General features: G+C 32.2%; 1 protein-coding gene and 1 long non-coding RNA gene across 2 annotated transcripts; one reads left to right on the forward strand and one right to left on the reverse strand.

Moving 5' to 3' along the window:
- The first annotated feature begins 20,278 nt into the window (after positions 1 to 20,278).
- Positions 20,279 to 21,401, forward strand: LOC128168961 (uncharacterized). Its single transcript, XR_008241477.1, has 3 exons — positions 20,279 to 20,614; positions 20,756 to 20,887; positions 21,303 to 21,401. It is a non-coding gene; the product is annotated as an uncharacterized LOC128168961 (long non-coding RNA).
- Positions 21,402 to 24,813: 3,412 nt separating this feature from the next.
- Positions 24,814 to 26,856, reverse strand: LOC128168951 (golgin subfamily A member 6-like protein 25). Its single transcript, XM_052835117.1, has one exon. It carries the CDS (start codon positions 26,728 to 26,730, stop codon positions 24,820 to 24,822), a length of 1,911 nt encoding a protein of 636 aa, XP_052691077.1. The 5' UTR covers positions 26,731 to 26,856; the 3' UTR covers positions 24,814 to 24,819.
- Positions 26,857 to 27,309: the final 453 nt, after the last annotated feature.

The following is a 27,309-nucleotide window of genomic DNA, read 5'->3' on the forward strand; positions in this document are numbered from 1 at the left end:
ATGACGCCAGGCAAATAATTAACGTGATATTGATTAGAAAACACATGACGCAATAATTGTAGACTTGGGCACAAACCACGCGATATCACATTAAAATGAAACTCTGGCGATAGAATACTATTTCTTATAGTGAACAAACGTTTTTATTCCAACGTCTGTCTGCCATTATCAGTCTTCCAAATTCTCTAAAAGAATTAAGACATATAATTCCCTTTAGATATTACAAAAAGCAAGATTCCGATAAAGTAGGACAGTTCAGGTTTTTGTTGTCCAAAAAAAAATTCTTAACTTATATAAGAACTACATGTAATGTACAAATGTGGTTATATTTTCAACATTGAACAATATTTGTTTATAAACAAATGACACAATGTTGCCTTAAAATAGAAAAAATGTATTATTTTATATTTTATGCTTAACAATAAGGGTTACAATTTATGTTTTCTGCATTAATTTGGTTACTTTTGACTAATCACTTGATTATCCTTCATTAAAAGGTAAATCATCGTGATAAAATTTCAAATGATGATATTCTAATCGGTTGTATCAAACTTGGATCACACTTTAGACAGTATGTGCAACATCGATTTGACGGCTATTGATATCATATAATAATCTGGGCTTTCGCCATTAACCGAGCTGTCGTTAGTGGTTATTACATTTCTTTGTTGGTAGCAGAAATCTTACGGATAGTGTTCCTAGCTAGGTAGACAATTTAAACATTGGAAATCAATTTTTCAAAAACAAAATTGGACTAGTTAATATTTCATTTTAATTTTTGACTCTTCGTCTATGAAGGGTTACATATTTCCAATATTCTACTGAGTACAACAACTCCAGGTTTATATGGATTTTATTTTAAAAGCCTTACTATGTTTATATGGCAAGGACATTTGCTCACATTTTTTTCAAGCTCTATTACTAACAAAATATTCCAGTTACGTATATATATATATATATATATATATATATATATATATATATATATATATATATATATATATATATATATATATATATATATGCGTTTGTGTCCAAGGTACATTCATTAACTAGAAAGAAACATCTGTTTTGAAAAAATAATTTAGATTTTAATAGACAGCAATGAAAATGTCAATGGGGATTTTTCATTCCACCGGCACTAAAAGTACCAAAAAAAATGTTGCAAAAAATGTGCAAGGTCTTTTGAGAGTTTCTAGTTGGATAAAAGAAGTCAGTTGTACACTTTTAAATCCCACTGTAATTTTGCAAAACGTATAATTATGTATTCATTAAGAAAATTAACAAAACGTGATGGAAACACAAACCGTGGTCAGACTATATACTCATTCAAAATGTTACTCGGATGAGCAATGTGGCCAATGGATCTAAAACAATTGCCTTTTCATTCCAGTCGGTGCATATTATGTATCTTCATCCCACAATCTTCGTTTGCTATATAAATCAAATGTTACACATTTTTCAATTTTTACCAGCGACAAAGCAAACTCAGACAAGCATCCGCATGGAACAGACGCAAACTATTTGGGGTTTTTAATGCTCAATGATGTTATATCAAGACTTTTTTTGGAGTAGTATATCATTTAAAACTGTAGAGAAAACATACTTCAAAAAAATAAAGAAAAAGAGAGTTAAGTTTTCATTCCTATTTAAGCACCTATTTGCACCTAAAAAAAACAAAAACAAAAACAAAAACAAACAATTACTTCAAACCAATTGTCATGTGATACAAGCTATATTATCAGATCCGTGACATGTATAGCTTTGATCTGCTTGGTACTCAAGAATAAAGAGATAATGAAAATATTTTGTATAAAGCTGCTGCGTAAAATATTTTGTTTTATTTTGCATTTCCGTTTGCCAATCTATTATTAGTAACGACTTGAAATCGAAACCATCTGAATATAGCAACTTGTTGCAACCACTATTGAAATAAAACCACTATTAAAATAAATTATTTCAATAGTGGTTGGGAATGTATTTTATTAGAAAAATCACCTTGCAACCACTATTGAAATAAAACCACTTTTGAAATAAATTCTTTCAATAGTGGTTGGGGACGTATTTCATTAGAAAAATCACTTTGCAACCACTATTGAAATACAACCACTATTGAAGTAATGTTTTAATAGAGGTTGGGGATGTATTTCATGATAAGAACTACTTTACAGGCACCATTAAAGTTCAACTACAATTAATTTTTTTTTTAATTGTAGATGGGAATGAATTACTTATAATCATAACTATGTAATCACTGCTACACATTTGGAAAGAAAGAAGTTGTATATCATATTTGCAAACTATTTTGAAATGCAAGAAATCTAACAAATAATATCAAATACACAATTATAGTACAATTTTCACTGCTGTGTAGAAGTAAATAACCAGTTCTCGCAGATAAACATGCATATACATTTGTTTTTATTTAACAAACAATTCAAATACACAATTAAGGTACTAAAGACTTGCATATTTTATGGTAATAGTAATCAAGACTATGTGTAAATGTACTTATTTTAGGATTTTCACTGTTGTGCAGAAATAACCAATCCTCGCAGATTAACATATAGAATTGTTTTCATATTTTTCTTTACCTTTCTCTTTCTATAGATGTATCATGTTTTATGGAAATTGTAAATTATTTGTACTAGAAGACAACGTTGTAAATTGCCAGAACTTCTATTCAAAATCCCTGCATATTAAAAAATAATTTATAGCTTATATATCATTATAGATTTATGTAATAATGAATATCACTATTAAGATAAATTATTTCAATAGTGGTTGGGTATGCGTTTCATTATAACCACTTTTTAAATAAATTATTTCAATAGTGGTTAGGTAGGGATTTTATTACAGCCACTATTGAATTATTTTATTTCAATTGTGGTTAAGGATGCAGTTCATTACAACCATTATTGAAATAAAAAAAATTAATCGTGGTAGGAAGTTATTCTAATGCCTATCATTCCGACTGTGCATAACACTTTCGGTTCCAGATGACAGGTGGTATGGGAAACATGACCATATAGAGGTAAATCAAAGAACATCATAATCAAAAAGGAATTCATCATCTCATAAGGCATACTTCTTTTCTTAAGAAACTCCCCTAGCAGAAAGGAAAGTGTTACAAACAGACATAATAATAAACATAAAACTGAAATGCATCCTCAACCACTATTGAAATACTTTATTTCAAGCGTGGTTGAAATGAAAGGTATCCCCAACCATTATTGAAATAAATTATTTCAATAGTGGTTGAAATGAATCGCATCCTTAACCACTATTGAAATAATATATTTCAATAGTGGTCGTTAGGAAGTAACCCCAACACCTATTGAAATAATTTATATTAATAGTGATATTTATAATAATATTTATCAATAAATAATAATTCAATATACAGGGGGTTTGAATAGAAGTTCTGGCAATTTACAAGATGTACAATTGTTCAAATAATATACAATACCATAGGACATGATATGTTTGTAGAAAGAGAAATGTAAAGAAAAAAATGTAAATTTTCAAAGAAAAATTAATGAAGAAATTCATTCTAAGCTACGATCGAAAAAATTATTTTAATTGTACTTGTACTTCAACACTGTCTGTAAATTGATTTTCAAAATGGAATACATCCCGGAATACTATTTAAATATTTTATTTTAGTAGTGGTTGTATTTCAATAGTGGTTGTAAAGTGATTCTTCAGATGAAATACATTCCCAACTAGTATTGAAATAACTTATTTCAATAGTGGTTTTATTTCAATAGTGGTTGCACAGTGATTATTCTAATGAAATGCATTCCCAACCACTATTGAAATAATTTATTTCAATAGTGGTTTTATTTCAATAGTGGTTGCAACAGGCCACACATAATCACGGATTTTCCTCTTACTGTACAATTTGGAAGACATTGATAAGTAAAAAAGGTAAATACCATTTATTTATTACTATGTGGTCCCGTTGCCATGGTAACAGAGGGTAAAGATGTAAAAATGACATTTTAATGCTTATTGAGAACAACTTGTAAGTAATGTGCATCAACATATTTTTAAACAAAATTGTCATTTTTCAAGAAAAAAAAAGAAACACATATTATTTAAAGTGTTTCCATGGTAACTCATGAAAAATTTCAAAATACGATTTCTTCACAGCAATGTTAAGGCGTCCCGATGCTAAAATACAGCTGGAAAACGATATTATTTGAATCATTGCAAAAATACTTTGACCGGGAGTATTTTTTAAAATCTATGTTACATTTATTGACACCGATATTAAACATTATATTTGATGCATTTTTGTGACGTCATATGTACTTTGTAATCACGTGAGGGCGAATCCTAATATTGCAAATGATCTTTTTAAATCGCATTGGCGCAGGTGATTAATGACATTAAATCATACATATATAAAAGAAAAATCCTTTGTTGAGTCATATACTTTTAAGTTCTTGCTTGGGAAAGAAATAGATATTTCGTTTATGGAAGATATTGTTGAAACATTACACAAAATCATCAAAATAATGCACATTTTTACTAATCAAAAGCGATTTACAAAAAACTGGGGTAAATCCGTCGGTTTCCCAAGCACGATTCACATTGGTAGTTATTTTACGTAAAATATTCTAAAATTGTGTTGATCTTTCACCTGCGCCAAGCTGGTTTTACATGCATTAAAATTTCTTCATTCAGCTGTTTACACGTAACAGGGAGAGTCTCCAAACCACTAGTTTATAAATAGTCTTTTACTTAAAACGAAGCTTTAAAACTGCCGATTATTTGATACTGGTGTTTAATATGAATGAATTCTGTACGTCTAGCATTAACGGCAGCATTTTTGTAAAGGAAACATGCGGTATTATACTGGTTTGATATAATTTCACTTTTAACGTTAAGAAACATTCTCTGAAAACTATCGACAGGAATGCAGATCGTGACGTCAAAGTTAATAATGACGTCATATCGTACACAGGATGAATGACCATCTTTAAGTCCTCCTTAAAGATAGCTTAAAGGTGTTTAAAGGTAGCTTAAAGACGATCTTTAAGCCACCTTTAAGCTACCTTTAAGCTATAAGTATTGCTTAAAGGTGGCTTAAAGAAAGCGTAAAGATGACTTAAAGGCAGCTTAAAGACTATCTTTAAGCCACCTTTAAGCCACCTTTAAGGACAACTTATAGGTCCTTAATGTCCAAACTTCTTTAAGCCACCTTTAAGCCACCTTTAAGCTACCTTTAAGCCACCTTTAAGCCATTAAAAAAAATTAAATTCAATATTGTGCTTAATTTCCAACAAAATGTATTAACTTTATGAAAGAAAAGGTATTAAAACGGTTTTTGTTCTAGAAAGAAAAATGAAAAAAAAAACAAACAAAAAAACCCGGCCACGGCGAGAATTGAACCCGGTACCCTTAGTTTACTAGCATCACCACACATCCTCTACGCCACGGCAACTTACATATAAATGAGCGTTTTTATATCCTATATATCAGTGGATATTGAATCACTGTATTGAAGTCTTTACTTGAAAAGATTTTGACAAACCATTCAGTTTGTAACAATCAATTATATCAAATTATAAATTACATGCATGCATGTATTTAGAATGAAATACGGAACTTGGTCTTCAGTGAACAAAAATATATTACACCTAAATGGAAACCGTTAGCTTCACTATAGTAGGCTTTCTTAGTTAATAAATTTAAACCGAGTAGATATACGTTCATCTAATTTATAGCTATAAAAATGTAAGAAAGAAAATGAAATCATTTTTTTTATTAAATGCATTGATACTATTAGGGTATTTGTTCAATTTCCCGCAATTTCCCGGTTTTCATGATCGCGGCGCCGTTCCAATATGTTTAAATATTTACATGTAATTGTATGTACATGTACATGATTTTTAAACTATCAATTCTATAACAAACAAAATTACCAATTACCGGTGACGTATTTACTGCATGTGGCAATTGCAAATGACTTGTACATACAATTGTATGATGTGCCAGGCCGGGTATATTTGACATATTTACCCTTATACATATATTTAAATAATCAACCCCTATTTATGATCACCGGTACATTAATTAATTAGCCTCAAGATTTTACTCTTACATACATGTATCGTTAATTTGTAGACGTAACATCTTTGAAACCCAGAGCTAGGAAATAATACTTTGAAAATGAATTACAAATGTAAATTAACTTTTATTCACAAGACTTATCGTATACTCGTACATACTAAGATTCAACGCCTTTAGAAACCCTGACGTGCACCTGGGCACACGACACACCTGTTGTGTATATCTTGTATATTCTGTGTTAGTTCCAGGGGTTTTCTTAAGTTGGACAAACAATAGACTTTAATTAGATATACACAAACATGCACCTGGGCACACGACACAACTGCTGTGTATATCTTGTATATTCTGTGTTAGTTCCAGGGGTTTTCTTAAGTTGGACAAACAATAGACTCTAATTAGATATACACAAACGAACAAAACTATGTCTAGACACACAAAGCAGTAATATCCTGCCCGATATAACAAAGGCAGTTGAGAGTCTTTTCATCTTTAACATGTATCTAGCAGATCTAGAGTTAGAAATAATGAAAATTGAAAAAAAAATATAAACCTTAAACCGATTAACAAATTAAATCATGCATTTTTGGTTCATTATATTTATTTTGTTTAATAACCGGATGAACTGAGAGAGAGAGAGAGAGAGAGAGAGAGAGAGAGAGAGAGAGAGAGAGATTTTTTTCACCGATTAATTTATAATAGGAAACAAACATACTTTAATTAGTTTTATGCACATATTAAGATACAGAGACTGCGCTCATACCTACAATAATTTTGAAACCCCCCAAAAATTATAAAGAATTTTATAACGGCAATCTGTGTCCATCAGAGCGGTGATGATGATAGCGATCTGTGTTTAATGGAGCGACGATTAAAACCGCCTTGAACACCCCCCCCCCCCCTTCCTTGGAAATTATATTATCACTCGGATGACCCCCTCCCATCTCTATAAAAGAGCTTTTGCATTTAATATATGTTTTTATTGTTCAGCTTGATCAATATTGACTTAAAGGCCACTTAAAGACAGTGTAAAGGCAGTGTAAAGAGAGCGTAAATGCCACTTAAAGATGCTTAAAGGTGGCTTAAAGGTGGCTTAAAGGTAGCTTAAAGAAGTTTGGACATTAAGGACCTATAAGCACTTGCTTAAAGGTGACTTAAAGGCGGCTTAAAGGTTGTATAGCCTTTAAGCTCCTTTAAGTCACCTTTAAGCCACCTTTAAGGACTTGCTTAAAGATGGTTTTTCGCCCTGTGGTATGAAGTACAGACAAGTGACTTTCCACACATTGCTGTAAAATCCATCGGGAAGCCTTAACATGCCCGCGTTACTTTAATTTGAATTAAAAATGCAAATCTTGATCTTTTTCGTATACACTATTATGGTTGTGCAATTAAGAATTTATAAATAAAAATTGAGAACCGTTGCTATGGCAACAAGATAAAAATAAAGTACATTCTAATATTGTGAGGCATATTTGAATGAGAATAGTTCGTAAAAAAAATAAAGAAAACATATATCATTGGGTGAGAAAATATCAAGTATGTCATGAACTTGAAAGCAAATTGGAAAAAAATGTGGCATTTGCTAAAAAATATTTTTGTTGCTATGGACTTTTCAAAAAGTGAGAATTTCTGTGTGATTTTTTACACAACTTCAATTTCCTTAGAAACAACACTTCTCTCTTGAATTGCAAAGTTTTTTGTGGTATACAACAAAAACTTAGGCATATTTCTACAAGTTCCGGCAAAAACAATTATCTAAAATAGGATTTACAGCATATCAAAATCATCTTTAATTTTTCAGTTTTTCTGTTTCTTGGCCTTGTTGCCATAGCAACGGGTTTCAATTTTCAGAAATAAAATTTATATTGCAAGGAAATTGATAAGGATATAAAAAATGAATAATTTACCGTTTCAGCTTATAAAAAATACAAAAGACCAATTCCAAAAATTTCTAACGGTTTCCATTGTAAAGTTTCATAAGTATTAGTTTCTCCATCGGTTTTCTTGCTATGAAATAAGAATTGACAATAGAAAAAAGATTGTTTAATGTCTTTGATAGTTTGATAGCTTATATTAGTAGGCAAAACCGTCTAATATGGCTTTAAAGTAAGTTTTGCTATTTTTCCATCTTTAGCCTCGGTTACCATGGCAACGGTTACCCCCATTAGTCTATTTATGCGTTTTACACCTAAGTGTGGCCATGTTGAAAATTTAAAAAAATCGGTTACTATGCGTGGCCAAACCCTTTGAGATCAACAAAACAGTAATACATCAGAGTCCCAAGCTATTGATAGAATCAATTGATATCAACACAACAGTTATTCTAAAGAACCAAGGCCATTGGTAGCTATACTGAAATCAAATGAACAGTTGTACAATCCAGTTTTATAACAGTACTCAAGGCAAATGAGGATGCAGTTGATACCAAGTATCCAATGCTATTGATACAGCCTACTAAGAGCAACAAAAGAGTAATACATTAGTGCACGACACAATTCGAATTTTCCACTAAGAACAACTCAACTTTGATTCTTACATAAAATTTATCTTAAAGAGGATTTACACAATATCAAACCAAATGTTAAAAGTTTTTATGATTTAAAAATAGATAAAAAAAATATTTTTTTTAATTTTTTTTAAGAAATGAAGATAATAATTTTTCTATTGATCGACGTATCAAAGAAAAAATTGACCGGAAAACTTTTTCATCAATGATTGATGAAGTTTTCCGGTCAATTTTTTCTTTGATACGTCGATCAATAGAAAAATTATTATCTTCATTCCTTATCATTTAATAAAACATTTTCAAATAAAAAAATGTGAAGTGTCATTGATCAGAAATGTAAATAATGTAAAGGAAGCGGCGCGTATGAATACAAAACAACAACAGCAACAATATTCAAAATGGACTCGCCTTCAGCTGATGCAGAGCTATTGTGCTGAATTAATGGATTAAACACAAATAGTGAGTTAAATCTGAACCGGCTGAATTGAGAACGAAAGGAAAATACATGCGATAGCTTGTGATATTATTCACTGTGCAGAAAAAACTCGTAATAAAACTAGTTTTCATATGAGATCGCTCGAATATGTAACTGGACATCACCATCCAAGGAAAGGCGATCGTGGACAAAAATAGCTGATATGTCGACAAAGAATAGTATGTATAAGCGACTTTTGTAAACGCTGTGGTAACTAGATAGCCAGTTATGTACTTAAATGGTATATCTGCCGCTTGGAATGCGCCGAAGGAGTTGATGCATTAATTACTGAGTACTCATAGCTTTTCTTTACGACGCTTATTCTGATGACCGATCATCTATGTGTGTAAATTTAAAAAATATCGTTACCAAATTTGAACAGCAGTGTTACCGTGAAAGTTTATAAACCTATATGTTCGTTATAATATTCCTGAAAAAAGGAACAGCCAGCCTCGCTGTAAATGTTGATTGATCTCAAGCAGACGAAATCGTGAGAAGACGCTTAATTTTCTATTTCGTGAATCAAACAATGTGTTTTATTCATTTTTGAAGGTTAAACTTTCAAGTTTTTATATTCAGAAGGTTGCATTTTGTTTGCTGACAATAAAACAGACGCAACTTTACATTTTGTTGACATTGTTTATCTTGGAAATTACCGTTCTATAAATAGTGTTAGATCAGAACAGTTGAGAAAAGTAGATCCGGCAAAAATTTTATTGATGCAGGTATCAAAGAAATTTTTCAACCAATCAGAAGCGCCGATATCTCATCAAACGAATAAATATTAAATGATTTTTAAATTACATGACTTTTACCAATTTTCTTAAAAAAAAAACTTTCGCTGGAAAAAAAAGGTTTCAAAAAATCTTATTTGTTTAAACATTTTAGTAATAATCATTCTAGTCTTACTAAATGAATACAATCAAATTTATTTCAAAAATAATGAAAACGTTCGCAATGTACTACTGAACAAGACGTTCAATGAACCTCTGCTTTGAAATTGTATAAGCTATCGAAACATTTTTGATGAGAAACACAAAAATAATACAATGTACTTTCGCTGATGTTTGAGACAAAGGTTTATTACAGAAGAAAAAACTTCTGTAATAGGGTCTCTTTATTAAAGTGGGATGTCTTTTTTATAACTTTCGACAACGCTTTTAGTACGATTTTGGGCAGAAACAAGCCAGTCCAGGAAATGTATACATTTTTATTCTCTAATAATTAAGATAGCCACACATACCCTTTAAAAAATAATCATCATGTATAGAAAACGACAAAGCAATAAGCAGACTTGTTTGGATACATTCAAATAGATATAACAAAGGAAGAAGTGAAATCAGAAATTTAGAATTAACTACATTATTACTTACCGGTTTTTGCAAACTTCGAAATTAACTAATATGGTTTTTTTTTATGTTAGTAAGATTTTTCTTTCGCAATTCTTTATTATACAGGTAACAACTGAACCTAATTCATTGGTTCAGCCAACGTGGTCTGATCGCTAATATCCAATAAAAACACTGGAATCTTTTTATTGAAACATGCAGTAAAAACCTTATTATGAATCTAGAACTATTTTGTCAAATCAATGGTCCTACATTGACAAATAATGAAAAAAATAATACATTTTTAAGGCGAAATAGAGTTTTAAAACTGCGCAGCATACTAGTCGTTTTAAATCAAAATAGGGCAGGGGTACTTAAGGCTTATGCCGAAAGTAGACTGTTAAACATCCAAGACTTGATTATCCTCTAATGTATCATTTTACATATTACATTTGTACGTGCAGCAAGATTTTGTTATCAAAAACCACGATCAAAATTGTCGCCAAGATAAAGAACCCTATATTATGACCCAATAATTGAAATTTGCATTATGTTTACATGTAGAACAAAGAGGTTCAGAATTTGTATACACATCTTTAACTGTTATTAAGCAAGTTCGTGTGTATAAGCAAAGAATAAGCGATAGTCTTGAGGATTCAGAAAAAGAAAAAAAGTCTGCATTCTAAGACCCAGAAAGAGGTTGAGGTATTTGGAGCAAATGTCTTATGATGGCCACATCTAATTTATTTTTGGTGCTGTCGTAATGATAACCATCCTTGAATGGATGATCCACCTCGTTGACAAGCTTTGCTTCTGATCTGAGCCATAGGTTTCAGATGCTGACAGAAATTAAAGTTTTGGAACAATTCAACGGTTTGTAGTATGTTAAATGTAAGTATCTGGTTAAATACTACATTTGTAGTCCTAACCTACTCAAACGATTATTTGAAGTATAGAGTATTAGTATTTTAAGATTTAAAAGCAGCTTGATCACAATGAATTTTCGGCCGTGGTTAAAGTCTGGGATCTGGTTACACATCTCGGCAAATGTTGATCCTTACCCATTCAGACTTGCATCATTGATGAAACAATGAATGTGTAACATAGTGACAATTCAAATACAGAGTTTAATTGTTTTCAACAAGTAATAGCTTTCCAAAAACCTTGCCTGACTAAGCAAAATTATTCAATGGAAGCATGCATGTATCAATTAGGCTATCTTATCAGAAATGAATTTTAATTTTCGCTGCTGATCATAAATTTATAAACGGAACGTGCAAATTTAATACGAAATGTCAATTTTTTCCTTTGATCTAGAACATGTACATATACATCACTTGAAATTCAATTATTTTATCAATTCAATCTTTTTAGGCATGCACGTATATCATATAAGTGCATGTACATGTGAGCTTGAAAGCTGGAGATTAAATAGTCATTTTTTTTTTAAATTGTATTTGTTATACTAAGATGCAAAATCATCTGAAAGGCATTTTTCCTTATTTGCAGTTTCATTTATTACATGCTCCTACAAAAAGTGGAGGGGGGGGGGGGATCCATGATATTTCAATTTATTATATAAAGTTAAGAAAAGTACCTGCTGCAAAAAAAGTGGGAAGGAGGAAGCAGCCCCCCTTACCCCAACCCCCGATGCTACGTGCCTGTGATGTAAACACACCGTGTGTTCTGGGGTATTCGCATGATCCCAACGGACTCGTCCACTAATCGGCGCGAAAAAACTTTAAAACTATGAATGAGACATTATGGCGCGAAGTCCTGCTTTACCATTCACGCATCAGCAGAGATGTTTGAATAAACTCATCCATTGGGTTGGGGTCAGATGATTTTTTTTGGCATTTGTTTTGTAGCAGCTACATACATGTATATTATACTTTGGATCGGATTTTTTGGAAGAAATCTATCGAATTAACAAACACACTTGATTAGTAATTGTTAAATGTAGTAATTTATATTTAGTAAGACAGGCGAGTTATGACCCCTTTTCAAGATTTATGATATCGCCCAACTGAACGAACATCGGGTCACACCCCGCTTTGGCGATTCAGTTCCTTCAGTAAACATTCCAGCTGTATTAATATCTATTTGTTTTAATACAAACTGATGACTCCCCTGTAATAATCATAATCCAACACTAAATATTACTAACATTGTACCGTAATAGACAATATGTAACAACTTGTTGCAATGACCCCCTCCCACATTTCCACCGTTCAATTTTGGCTAATCTAGAAATCACACACGTGCGCTGAATGGTGAACATCCCTTTTACTTGAAAACTCTTGCTCGTTGTTGTTATTACATCCCATATAACATTTTCAACAATTGTGAATGTAAATGCTGACACCTTAAACATGTATTGGTTAATCTTTTTGTGAAATATGATGATATTGGTTGCTTCCATTATCTGCACTGTTTTGGAGAATGCAACTTTTAAACCTTAGATATGCCTGACGTCATGAAACATGACGTCAGGCATTTAGCCGCATACTATGTTTGGTAGTTCAAATATTTTATGTCATCAAGTACTATGTTTCTATGATTCGTGTTGCTTAAGCCCCTTTCACAATTGGCGTACGAGCACTTACAACACTTTGCGATCGGAAATTGTTGGCATCGCAAGAGCTATCACATACGTTGCACTAGCTCTCGCATTCGTTGCATGCGTTTTTGTGGTCGCATCAAATCTCCTCTGGATAGTAGACATGCACACTATTCAAACGCGATCGAATGCTATCTAAAATATTGCAATGCAACACACGAACATTAGTACGAACGTTTTACATTTTGTGTTGTCGCAAGAGCGATGCACGATTTTTAAAGATCGTAAGATAAATCGCAGCTGTTTTAATGCATATATTGTGCGATCAAGAGACTGTTGCTCAACGTGTCTCATGTAATCTTGCAACGTTTTACTATCATTACAAGATTCATCGGTTTCAGTTTCCATGCTTTGCTACTTGACACAGGGTTTTTTTCGCTCCTGGATATTTTTGCTTTTACTTACGATTTGACCTCGTCTTTAATTCTCCCCAGTAATGTTGTGGTAAAAAAGAGAAAATGTGAGACATTGGAATTCATGAAGCATCAGGGGAAGGAAAGTCAAAAACATAATTTATTTATTTTAATAAAGTGGTGTAAATTATCACATGTGGTCATGTTGTTTTGAAAATAAAATACGTAATTAAGCTTTAATGAACGTTTGAAGTTGGAGAAATCGTATTTACTGGAGGCTGACATGATGTAGAACTCATTTGTATTAAAAACCAAAAAAATTAATTATGTTGACGTCACACCATCTATTCCGGTTTGGTTTACATATATACAAATGAATGTACACAGTGCTCTGAATATAATTAACGCTGGTTTATGCCTTTCTGATACTCAAATAATCGACTAAACAAAATTGATAATGTTTGAGTTCACACGTCAATCTAAAGAATAAATACATGTTTCATTGTATGCATAAATATATGCATTTTCATAAGTAAATGCACAGCTGTTAATCTGCTATCATTCAAAGTTGAAAACGACCTCGATTAAATTTTTTATTCCAAGTCAAGTTCTTCGCTAACTGATTGAATAAAAGTTATAATTGTAATCGGGATGTTTAAAATTCATTCTTTAAAGTCGGAATTACCATGTCGAAATAACGACGGCAGACATTTTCTATGATACTTGGCATATGTTGACAATTTCCACATTTAATTACGCGGAGATTTCTCCGATAATAACCTCCGCTTTTAGATTTCAACGAACATGCTCCATTTGACGTTAGTTTGTAGTTTGCAAAGGTAAAAGAACGGTCTCAAATCAATATTGTTTCAAATTTTCCAGAACAATTAGAGCGAATATCATGATGTTATGTTGATAAGACAAACCGGAATAGGTGGTGTGACGTCATAGATTATTTTTTCTTTGCGGGGGGAAATTTAAATTAAGCGATCGATTTTCTTGATTTATTCATTGTTCCGGGGTTTAAAAAAAAAAATACGATTTACAATTATAGTAGATGATAATTAATTGATTTATTGTACAACATATTTTTAGTTTCCTTTCCCTTTAAAAAGAGCCAAACGAGCGAAAATTTAATGAAGGCGATTGGTTTCCTTATATGTCTTCACCGTTCAAGCATATCTGTTTCAGGCCACAATTGACCTTAACTTTAGCTGTTGCTTTTGTCATCTTCTTGAGGAGTATCTTTTCTTGTATTTAGCTACGTCTAGTGAAGAGCATCAGAAACGGGCAGTATATATATATGATTCAATGCGTTTACATCGCACAACGGTCGCTATAAATCGTGCGAGTTTCGTACATTTTTAATGTGAAATAATTTTGGCAACAGTTTACGACCCATATCTAATTTTTTGGGTCGCACGAAAATTTTATCGCATCTGCTTGTGCGCCAATTGTGAAAGGGACTTTAGTCAATTATTTTAAACGGAGTTAAAAATTAAGTTGAGAGCTACATGTATTTAACAACTTTATTTTAGTTGTCTCTCAGCTGCTAGATTGTTACATGTATCCACCTGTTTTCAAATGCTAATTTCGCTGTTTAGTCTGATCTTCGTGTTTACAAGATCAGTTAATTACCATTTTATTTGAGTATAACATGTTTGTTCAAATTGCGTAATATCATACATTGCTTGTCCATTTCAAGAGGGTGTTTTTTACTCCACACTTCTGAGATTCTAAATAGTACGTGTATAAAAGAGTGAATTTGCTCATTACGCAGATTAGATAAGATCACATCAAATAAAATACCACAGATATCGTTATGATTTTGAAGGATCATGAAAACGATTGAATCTTGGATTATTTCTTTGGAGGACTCTATTATACTAGAAATACCTGGTAAATAAATATAATTATATCAAATATCGAGGAGAATTATAAAATCCAAGGCCGGAACAGCCACAAGGGCGTCGAGCTGACATTTTCTTTTATAAAAAATGATATCAATAATTTAAATTTTTGTACTAAAAGTCGTATATCAAATTAAATTAGAATAAAAAAGTATAAATGAATTATATTTTGTGCTGTCTAAAAACAAAATATAGTTTATTCCCTTATAAAATAGGTAGTGATGGGCTTAAAATACAATAACTCATCATGGTTACAAAAATAGAAGAAATTTCAAAGTTAAAAAAAAAATATGTTATTCTTACTTCAGGCACGTTACTAGCACCGATTTTAGGGGTGCAGACTCATCTAAAAAATCTTGATAAGCAAAAAAAAAAAAAAAAAGCCTGTCTCCCAAAATCTTCAAAATCCTAATCCGTATGTGTGTGGGGAGGGGGGGGGCGTAGATCTATAACTTCGATTTCTCTCATTTCTATTCAATTTTTTTACATACTCCAAAAAAGTAGGGGGGGGGGGGCAACTCCATGGTAATTCATTTTTTACTATGTAAATTTAAGATAATTATTTGGGGCGAGAAAAAGTGGGGGGGGGGGGGGCGGGGGCGGGCAGCCCCCCCTCCCCTGATGCTACGTGCCTGTGCTTAAAACAGTCTTTGAACATTTTTCACAGGTTCATAATTTGAATACATTAACAGTGTGTCCCTAAATATAAAAATAAAACATACTTTTATTTATTTCAATTCCCTTTTGAAACAAGATTACCTATTTTAGTAATCAACAACACGTGCTATCTAAAATACTCGACCAAACCAACTGCATTATCGTTTTTAATATCATTAGATACGTTTATCGCTTATATTTATTTTGGAGACCGTGCCCGATAACAAATACATTTACATATAAAATTTTATTCCTATCGGGCACGGTCTATAATTAAAATCTAAGCGATAAACTAAAATAATATTTAGTGGTTTACACCTTATTGTATTCATCCGCCATTTCTTGATTAAGCAAATTTCTGCCTATCTGTCAATAACCAGAGAGGCAAAGTTGGGTTTTTTGTACATAATTAAGTTGAATAAATGGAATAAAAATCTTGTAATGTGTTTAATACTTTAAGGATCTTACTTCTTATGCGCATTTAAAAGGCGGTGCAGAGCATGAATTTTTGGACGATTGCCAATCCAGACGATCGCTAGAAGGCTGCCGAGCATTAGCTCGACCCCTTAAAAATCTATGTTATCGTGATGTTTTTAATTGAACAACACAGGGGGTCCTTTCAAGCATAGCTGTAGACTTTGACAATGCGATGAATTAGCGGGAGACTTAGTTTTGTAGACTTAGTAATCAATTAGAATTCAGTAAGTTCAATTTCTAGTAAACTGTAGAGTGATCAAAATTGGTTGCAAGAAGATAATCTTATTGAAATTAAATGGATAATATTTACATTAATAAATAATTTGCATATTTGAAAATATAGCCCTCTTGGGGTTTTTTTTTTATCTAATATTTTCTGAAAAGAAAAAAGGGAGGAGAGCTACATTATTGCAGCTTTGGTCCTTCGGAAAAATAAGTCCCAAACAACTGATATTGTTTGAATAATTTGAACACCTTTATTTTCCTCCTTCAACAAGAAGCATAAACATACATGTAATATTCATATTTCATTTGTCAATGAATGTGTCTATCAACCATTTCATGATATTTACAATGTTGAGATTTGATACAAAATATGTTATCGGAATATGGCAGTGAAAAATGACAATAATATAAATAATCAAGGATTTTAAATACACACTATAAATAAGCCACAAATTGTTTCACAAATACTGTGCTTACACACAAGAGAAACAAAATCTCTCTCTGTGAAAATGAACTTTGTCTTCACAAAAAATCCATTTTTAAATTAATAACATTTGTGCCCTGAAAATGTTGACTGTTACTTTGTAGCATGCACCATTTTACTTCATCTTAATGAAGATCAAATATACACTGTAGATATCATTCATATCAAAGTGACTAGACCTGGAATAGGTAATCATAAAAATAGATGTAAATGGGATGCACAACCAAAATATGTAGCAGGGAAGAGTAATTGGACAATATTATGACTAATTTCCAAATCAAGAAGAGGAAAAATAATTGTTAAAATGAATGCAATGATGAGACCAAATTCCATATGTACATGTAACAATGACTGATTATACAAAATATATAAAAAAAAAGAAAAATAAAATAAAATGCCAAAATAATTTTGCTACATCAACTGTACTTTTTTAAAACTTCACTTAAAAAATTGAAGAAGGAGATGTTACAGTAGTAATTCAGTTATCATTAGTACAATAGATGTATTTAACAATCATTTACAATTAAAAAATTGTTTACTATTAACTGAATTTTATCACATTTCTTAAACATGGTGGCTTCAGGAAAAAAAAATTTCATTCATCAACAATACGACAAATAGAGTGTACAAATGGACACAACATCGCCACTCATTTGATAACATCTCAGTCTCTGTCTGATTGGATATTGTTGGATTGTGTCTCCCTTTCAGTCTTAGTTTACAACCTCAAAATCTGTTGTGTAGTCAGTTGTCATCGGCTATTGGTACTTTGCGGAACGGAACGGAACGGAACGGAACCAGTTAAGAGGCCCCAAAAGGGGAAACAAGATTTATTTTAAACATCATTATTTCAATTTAACTTATCGTAAATGGAAGATTGTTTTACAAATTTTGCTGTTTTAATGAATTGTGTATTACATAAAATATGCTACTCATTGCTCTATAAGTCAATACACGCTTCTTTCCCGAGAAAACCTAAAGTCACTAGTTGTTTTATGATGTTTGATTGACACTGTAAATATAAAGTTGAGGTTTAAACCAGACTCAATTAATCTGTGTGTGTAACGTCGATGAAAATTACTTAAGTAATCTTTCTCCTGAATATATTTCTTCTGATTCCGTTCCGTTCCGCAAAATACCATTACCCGTGTGGATATTGGTATTTAACGGAACGGAACGGAACCGTTTAAAAAATTTTGAAATAAAGGAAAACATCATAACAACTACTAGCTGTTTGTTTATTTCTATGTTCTTTTGAGATAAATGAAGCAAATCATTTCATCAATTCAAACATCTTGCATATGTGCATATCACTCCTGTGTTGTGTACAGCTATAACATTTATTTCATCTATGATACTACATTACTTACACGGATGATATTACTAGTTTGTTCACCAAGCTAGCAATAACGCAATGTGCATCCCATATTACGTAGAATTCTAAAATATAACGAGCACATTCGCAAGGAAAAAGTTTAATATTCATCACTTACCTTCCGTCTGAACAATTTTCTTCTGGTTCCGTTCCGCAAAATACCATTACCCGTGTGGATATTGGTATTTAACGGAACGGAACGGAATCTTTCAAACGTTTTAAATAATGGAAAATATCATAACAACTTCTCACCGTTCCTTGATTTTTTTTATCAGATTCTTTAAAGATGAATGAGTCTATCAATCAAATCAATTCAGTCATCTTATGTATTTGCTGATTATTAATTTCAGCGTTTGTGTGCGTGTGCTGCATACAACAACAACTTTGTTTTCATTTTTTGTTTATCAATTTCATATCATTGTCACGGCAGAACTAACTAGTTGGTTAATTAAGCTAGCAAAAACACAATGCTTATATCAAGTAGAATTCATATTATACCAAGATCATTCGCAGCGCAGGGATAATATCGATAAAAATACTTGATAGTCTTATTTGAAATAAATTTGAATGAATGTTGATATAACAAATGTTGTTACCATACTTATAAATAATTTTCTTCTGGTTCCGTTCCGTTCCGCAAAATACCATTACCCGTGTGGATATTGGTATTTAACGGAACGGAACGGAACCGTTTAAAAATTTTGAAATATAAAATATATCATAACAACTACTAGCTGTTTGTTTATTTCTATGTTATTTTGAGATAAATGAAGCAAACCAACAACTCATTTCATCAATTCAAACATCGTGCATATGTGCAGATCACTCCTGTGTTGTATACAGCTATAACTTTTATTTCATCTATGATACTACATTACTTACACGGATGATATTTAAGTATTGAATCCTTATTTTTTGAAAGATATAGTCTCATAACTGCAACGGTGTGTGCATACAAATTGAATAACGCGCGTTAGCGCGTTATGAAAATTTGTTTGCACACACCGTTGCAGTTATGAGACTTTATCTTTCAAAAAATAAGGATTTAATGCTTATATTTACATTTTTTTTACCTTCTTGTCATGTACGCAAATGCGAATTATACCTCAAAATTACTGTATAATCCTATGGGTAAGTTCAAATTAATGGAAGAGCCACAGTAACAGCCACAAGCGTGATATTTGATTTTCGCTTGTGACGTTGTATTTATCAGCGTTAAACGTTTGTGACGTCACAATTAAAACTCGTGATTTAACCTATTAGTACCCTGTCTGTGTTATGGTGCTATATCTGCAGTAGCTTTACATGCAAAATATATGTGGAATGTAAATATTACTAGTTTGTTCATCAAGCTAGCAATAACGCAATGTGTATCCCATATTACGTAGATTTCTAAAATATAACGAGCACATTCGCAAGGAAAAAGTTTAATATTCATCACTTACCTTCCGTCTGAACAATTTTCTTCTGGTTCCGTTCCGTTCCGCAAAATACCATTACCCGTGTGGATATTGGTATTTAACGGAACGGAACGGAATCTTTCAAACTTTTTAAATAATGGAAAATATCATAACAACTTCTCACCGTTCCTTGATTTTTTTTATCAGATTCTTTAAAGATGAATGAGTCTATCAATCAAATCAATTCAGTCATCTTCCCACTGTGTATTTGCTGATTATTAATTTCAGCCTTTGTGTGCGTGTGCTGCATACAACAACAACTTTGTTTTCATTTTTTTGTTTATCAATTTCATATCATTGTCACGGCAGAACTAACTAGTTGGTTAATTAAGGTGGAAGGCTACATCGTCACAACATGTCTGACATCCGTTCGAAACGCCATTTTGTTCCGGATTGATAATATTTTGTCGTGGTACAAAATAGCTATACACCGTTAAATTGAACTCTTCTAACACGGGAGGTGATATAGGAATAAAGTCACAAAAACGCTTATAAGTATGTCAATTTTCTTCCTGTTTAAAGCTTTCAACTAACATTGATTATCAGCTGTTTTGTACGGAAAACGTGGAATTTAAATAATTTACTGTTTCACCGCTATTGGCAATACATTTTGGTCATGTCATCTGCAACAGACGATCATACATTTATGACGAATTATCGATATAGGTAAGCAGATATCATAATTTCACTTAAACTATATATGTACGATGAATATAAAACGAAAGTACCGTAAATACGATCTCTTGAATTGATCCCAATTTCCCAAATGTAAAACATTTGCAGTAAATTACTTGCATTGAAACTTAGATAACGCTAGGACCATGTAGCAATAGCAGTGGAAGCCCGTATTTGCAAGCCAGTTGAGGGAAGGACAGAATTCTGAAAAGGAGCATGTTTTTCATTTCCACACGTACATGTGTATCACTATGGACATCTAATGTATGTATAAATATGCGTATGGTTGTTGTTTATAATTGCTATTGTATATAAAAAAAGTAAAAGGCAATTTCACTACTAATATTTTGTTTTTAATAGGTAAATACATACAATGCGTTCATTAAAAATATAACATTTTAATCTTCAAATATTATCATAAGCACTACACATCTTATATATACACATGTACATATTAAGCATAGACTTGTTCCTTTTTTTAATTTTTCTTCGTGAGTTTTATTAATTAAAAAATGGTCCCAAGATATTTGAGACCATGTAAAATAAAGAAAGACAACTCTTAAACAGGATCTTTCAAACCAAGATTTTTGCAATAATTCAGTATTTTCTTTAATTTTTCAATTTCATACAAATTCTTTTTTTCATCCTATTAACCAATGAATATTGTTTATATTTTCAGATTTTTGTGGGATTTTGTCCAGCAGTTTGCCTTAAAAGAATTTGTTTATATTTAAGTTTCATATTTATGTGGATTCCAATAAAAATCATACAAACTTCATTCATGATGATTTTGTCTTTTATTTTTAAACTTAATGACATTTCACTTTCATAAGAAATTTAAAACAGAAATGTTTAAAAATTTGATAAATAAGGGGTTATCTGGAACCAGACTGATATTTTAAAAATACTCTAGAAAATAGAGTATTGTATTTTGAGGTCTATTATTGTTGAATATTGTGCCTATTATTAGTAACAAATGCATGCAACAAAAATCTCCTACACTTATTTGGTGTAGAGATCCACCTTAAGCTAGCAAAAACACAATGCTTATATCAAGTAGAATTCATATAATACCAAGATCATTCGCAGCGCAGGGATAATATCGATAAAAATACTTGATAGTCTTATTTGAAATAAATTTGAATAATTGATGATATAACAAATGTTGTTACCATACTTATAATAATTTTCTTCTGGTTCCGTTCCGTTCCGCAAAATACCATTACCCGTGTGGATATTGGTATTTAACGGAACGGAACGGAACCGTTTAAAAACTTTGAAATATAAAATATATCATAACAACTACTAGCTGTTTGTTTATTTCTATGTTATTTTGAGATAAATGAAGCAAACCAACAAATCATTTCATCAATTCAAACATCTTGCATATTGCATATCACTCCTGTGTTGTGTACAGCTGTAACTTTTATTTCATCTATGATACTACATTACTTACACGGATGACATTACTAGTTTGTTCATCAAGCTAGCAATAACGCAATGTGTATCCCATATTACGTAGAATTCTAAAATATAACGAGCACATTCGCAAGGGAAACGTTTAATATTCATCACTTACCTTCCGTCTGAACAATTTTCTTCTGGTTCCGTTCCGTTCCGCAAAATACCATTACCCGTGTGGATATTGGTATTTAACGGAACGGAACGGAATCTTTCAAACTTTTTAAATAATGGAAAATATCATAACAAGCACGGCATTTATTCAATCTATAACGAACATGTATTTGTTACGGGAGTTTACGGGAGATTTAACGAGTTTGTTTATCAAATTAAAAATACACAATGTATACATCCCGTAGAATTTTATATTATATCAAACATATTCTGAGGGATAACATTATTTCCAAAAATAATTGATGGCTTTATTTGTAATACATTAAAATAGATATTAATATAAGAATATGGATTCCATACTTATTAATAATTTTCTCATGATTCCGTTCCGTTCCGCAAAATACCAATACCCGTGTGGATATTGGTATTTAATGGAACGGAACGGAATCTTTTCCTTTTTTTAAAGCCATCTCAGGGCTTTGTTCGTACGATCAGTTTTATAATAGAGATTAACTGCCACTGATCATGGCTAAATATACATTTACATGCTTTATATGTTAAAAATATAATGTGCACATTAAATGGATTGCATGTCACTGAATTTTCATATCATGATACAGCAAGAGACAGATTATCATAATGTTGATTAAATGTGCTTAATCATGTGTCTCTGTATTCCGCTTGTAAGTTTGTGTTACTAATCAGTGTAGTCTAATTGCAACTTCTCGGGCCTTCCCGACAGGCTCGGAAAAAACATGAATGCATTAACATTACCGGATGTTAGAATTTTATACAAAATTGAGTTGCTTCCCATTTAAATAAGGATAGACTAAACAGCCTTGTGTGTCGTTTTTCGTGGTATAGTTTAGGATATATCGTTGGCTTTAATGAAGTCTATGTCAGATCTCAACAGATCATAGATTGTGTTGTATTTATATCAAGTTTTATAAAAATGGATGTTACCATGTACGCCTATCTAATACTTTCAATTGTGTCAATTTCAACTGTTACCCTCCAAAACAGGACTATTAATTTTTTTATACTGAATGTTTTAATTTTAGAGAACATTTTACTGCTTCTACATAGAAATGACGAGAATTATACAGCAAACCGTACGCGTATGTAACAATTTGTGTGTTACCCGTTGCCAAGGGAGTTGCTAATGCTGAGGGTAATATAACGGATTATCAACTGCGTCTAAACCAATTAGATTTCAGTAAAAAAAAAATTTATTCGAACTTTCATGTACAAGTTATTCACATCTTATATACTAGTATTTAGTTTTACAGTGCATACACATCATATATTCACTTCATTTGAGATTTAGAATATAAGTATAATATAGACACAGTCACATACCGAAGATAAAAAAGCACATGTACAGACAAGTGTATACACCGACAGACAGACGTATATATGCACAAACAATCTCGAAAACTTGCTTTCAAAAATTAACATAGAATTATAATAAAACAAAATATTCGGAAATGTATTTATTGGCCAATAAATCTCTCATCGACGGTAGAAACTAAAATATACATATAAAGACAAATGAATTCAAAGCACAAATCACACACCAACGCTAGATCAACATACAGACTTGAATCACAACGACAACTGATTACCCTTATGGCACGTCTTACTATTACTTATTAGGTTAGTTACTGACTCACTACGCCTCGCCATCTATGAGATTGATCAACCCAATATATTTCCGTAGTGAGTCAGTAACTAACCTATTAGTGTTTTGTTTTCCCAAGGACTATCAAGCGACATGTTTATTCACAAATAGCGATGATCTACGCAAAGCCATGTACAAGATGTCTAACATCTCGTGCAATTTAACTCATTTAAACTCTTCAAAATTTTCAATCTCACCTTTCAAATACTCTTTAACGAGGCCGGGTCTAATTTGTTCTGCCCTAGATTTTTTAATGAAATTTTTTACATGAATTTCTACTGATACAATTATTATTTTAAGATAAAAACAATAAGACATTTACCACACCGTTTGTTTAAGGGGTCATCTCAAAGTTTGTTATTTTTTAACATAGGACCCTATGGGATTTTGCTTGAAATGTACCAAATTTGCACATTTTTTAAACTTCTGCCCTAGGGATTTCTTTTTCTGTTCTACATATTAAAGTTATTGCTAAAAGACATCAAATTGTCAAATAAAAAAAACCTTTTACCTCCTGGTTTGTTCCAGGGGTCTTATCAAAGTTATTTTTTGTACGCCCAATTTCCCAGTTTGTCAGATAATGGCTATTTTTTATTTGACAAAGACGGAAATGGTGATCTTTATTGTATTATTTAAACATTAAGACATATTTAAGTAATAAATAAATATATAACATCACATATTAAGGGTAATTAATACAAAATAGTAGTATAAGGCCTCTAGATAGGGGGGTCAAGTGAGGTCAAATCCAAAATGGCGTCGAATATTATTTAGGTCAAATCCAAAATGGCGTCTGAATAAAGGTAAACAAAGGCAGTATAGACAGAACAAGTCAAATTTTATTGAATTCAAAGCAAATAGAATGAACAAATGAACATATATACAGTGTTTAAAGGAGAAAAATGTTAATAAAGAACAAATTTTTTCACTCGGAACACGTTTATTTGCTGATTTCACATGTTGTGTCTCCGCCTTTGAGGGTTTGATCCGTGAAGAAGATCGAGAAATAATCATTTTCGTTGAACTTCGCGGCCATGGACCATTTTTCAGTGGCTTGTTCCTTCGGTCCTCCGTTCAGATAGATGTTTGGTCCCAGGAGTTTGTTGAGTTCTTTGATGTTGAGTGGTTTTTTCAGCTGAATTTCCCCGCTGATATTGTGGGTTTTTCCGTTTCTGACGAAGCAGAATTTATGGCAATGTTCGGTGAAGAGTTCCTTGAGACTTTTGAATTTTTCTTCCGTGGCGATTTTGGGTTCGACATAGATGCTCCATGCTTCTCTTTGTTCTCCTGTGGCTGCTGCTTTCACCCATTCTTCGGCTTCGTTGAAAGTTTCTGTCATATCCTTGATGTGGGGGAGAATTTGGTCCAGTATTTCTGCGAATATTTTAACGTTTTCCTTGTTGTCTGTCTTGAGTGCGTCGACTTCTGCTTCCATGAGGGCCAATTTTTCTTTAGCTTTTTGGATTTGTTGATCAACTTTCTGTTGAATTTCTCGGATGAAAGTTGCGGCTTCTGAGGTATCGTATAAGGGAGTGACTTTCAATACTTCATCTTTCATTTTCTGGTTGATATTTTCCATTTCTTTGACATGTTGTTTGTATTCTTGGAGCTCTTTTTCTTTTTCTGTCATTTTTTTATCCAGGACTTTTTCTTTATCTTGGAATTTTTTAGCATTGCTGTCCATATAAGTGAACAAATTGGCTTCCATGCGAGTTATCATGTCATCCTTTTGTTGGAGTTCTTTTTCTTTTTCAGCCAGTTTTTTCTCCATTTCCATGGATTTTTTTACGTAATCGATGTATGGAGATTCGATTTCCATGCGTTTCATTATTTCTCTGTTTTCTTGGAGATTGTACTTCAATTCCTGCAGTTCTTTTTCTTTTTCAGCCAGTTTTTTCTCCAATTCCTTGGATTTTTGTACGTAATCGATGTCGAGCCAAGTTTCCATTTCGCATTCCATGCGTTTCATTATTTCTCTGTTTTCTTGGAGATTGTCCTTCAATTCCTGCAGTTCGTTTTCTTTTTCGGTCAGTTTTTCTTCCAGTGCAGTATTTTTCATATCTGTTCTCTCTATCTCGTTTTCTAGTATCCAATTGAAGGTTTGTAGTTTTTTGTACTCTTCCTCGGAGAAGAATAGGGGAGGAGCTTTTTCTAGTTTGTGGATTTTTTCTTGCAGTTTTTCGACTTCTTCTTCCAGTTTGTCTATTTCTTTATCCTGTTCGTCATTTTCTTTTTCTTGCTCTTCAATTTCTTTTTCTTGCTCTGCGACTTCTTCTTTCAAATCCTGAATTTTCTTAGTGGCTTTTTGATTTTCTTTGATGGCCTTTTGTAGTTCTTCTTTGGTGATCTGCAGTTCTTTTTCCACGTCTCTTTTCTGTTGTACTTCTGCTTCAGCCTCTTCCTTTAATTTTTCTGCTAGAATGACGTCCAATTTCAGCCTGTTGAACTCGTTTTCTTGGTAATAGTAATCCTTGAGCAGGTCTTGTATTTTGTCGTAGAGAGATTTTGTGCCTGTTCCGGGTCCAAAGGTTCCTGTCACTAAGTTAGGGTTTTTAGCCAGTCTTCTTTTTTCTTGGAGGACGATCATTTTGTAGAATTCATTGTCTTCCTGCTTTTCTCTTTTCAGTATGTCTAAGTAAGTTTCTCCGCCCTCATTTCTGGGAGGCTTTAGAAGAAAATCTGGTTTTTCTTCTTTTTCTTTTTTTCCGGCGAATGAGAATCCCAAAAACTGCCTGTCTGGTTCAATCTGAACCATTTCTTCTTTTGGTTCTTCTTTGATTTTCTTTTCCTCTGCCATGTTGCTGAATTTCTCTCTGATTTTTTCCACGATAAGGTTCTGAAGGATGTCCATTCAATGGTGTGAGGAACTGAAGAGAAACGCTGTGTTATATACCCTCCGTGTACGTGACTTGAGTCAATGCAGCTGCGACGTAAACAACACCTGTGTGACCTCGCTAGCTCTGTGTACGTGTTTGGAGTCAATGTAGCTGCGACGTAAACAACAGCTGTGTGACCTAGACAGCTGTGTGACCTAGATTATAATACTCTGATGTAGCTGTCTAGCGACCTTGATATGAGTTCGTAAACATGTTTTTGATGAATATAACTATAGCATTATTAAATATTTTTTTCATTTTGGATCCTTCCCTTGAAAGTGAGAGAGATGAATGTAGACGAAAGCATTTTGTTGAATAAATCTCGTTTGTTGAGATATAAGAGAAAGCGATTGATCGATGAAAATTTAAAACTTTTAAAGAAAAAAAAAGCGGTCAAAAAAGCTGTTAAGAAAAAAGTGGTTTCTGACTTTTACAACGTTAGATTAGACAGGGGGCGACAATCTCGCAAATTTAAAGTGAAACAAAATGTATATACGGTCAGCTTTCGACCTTTCCCTCAGAAATCAGATAGCGGTTTTGTGAAACGTTTATTG

This window comes from Crassostrea angulata, unplaced genomic scaffold (genome assembly GCF_025612915.1).
Source record: "Crassostrea angulata isolate pt1a10 unplaced genomic scaffold, ASM2561291v2 HiC_scaffold_72, whole genome shotgun sequence".
Taxonomy (NCBI): domain Eukaryota; kingdom Metazoa; phylum Mollusca; class Bivalvia; order Ostreida; family Ostreidae; genus Magallana; species Magallana angulata.

Excerpts from the sequence above, each read along its gene's own strand:
- LOC128168951 (XM_052835117.1), bottom strand. The coding sequence starts at position 26,730 with ATGGACATCCTTCAGAACCTTATCGTGGAAAAAATCAGAGAGAAATTC.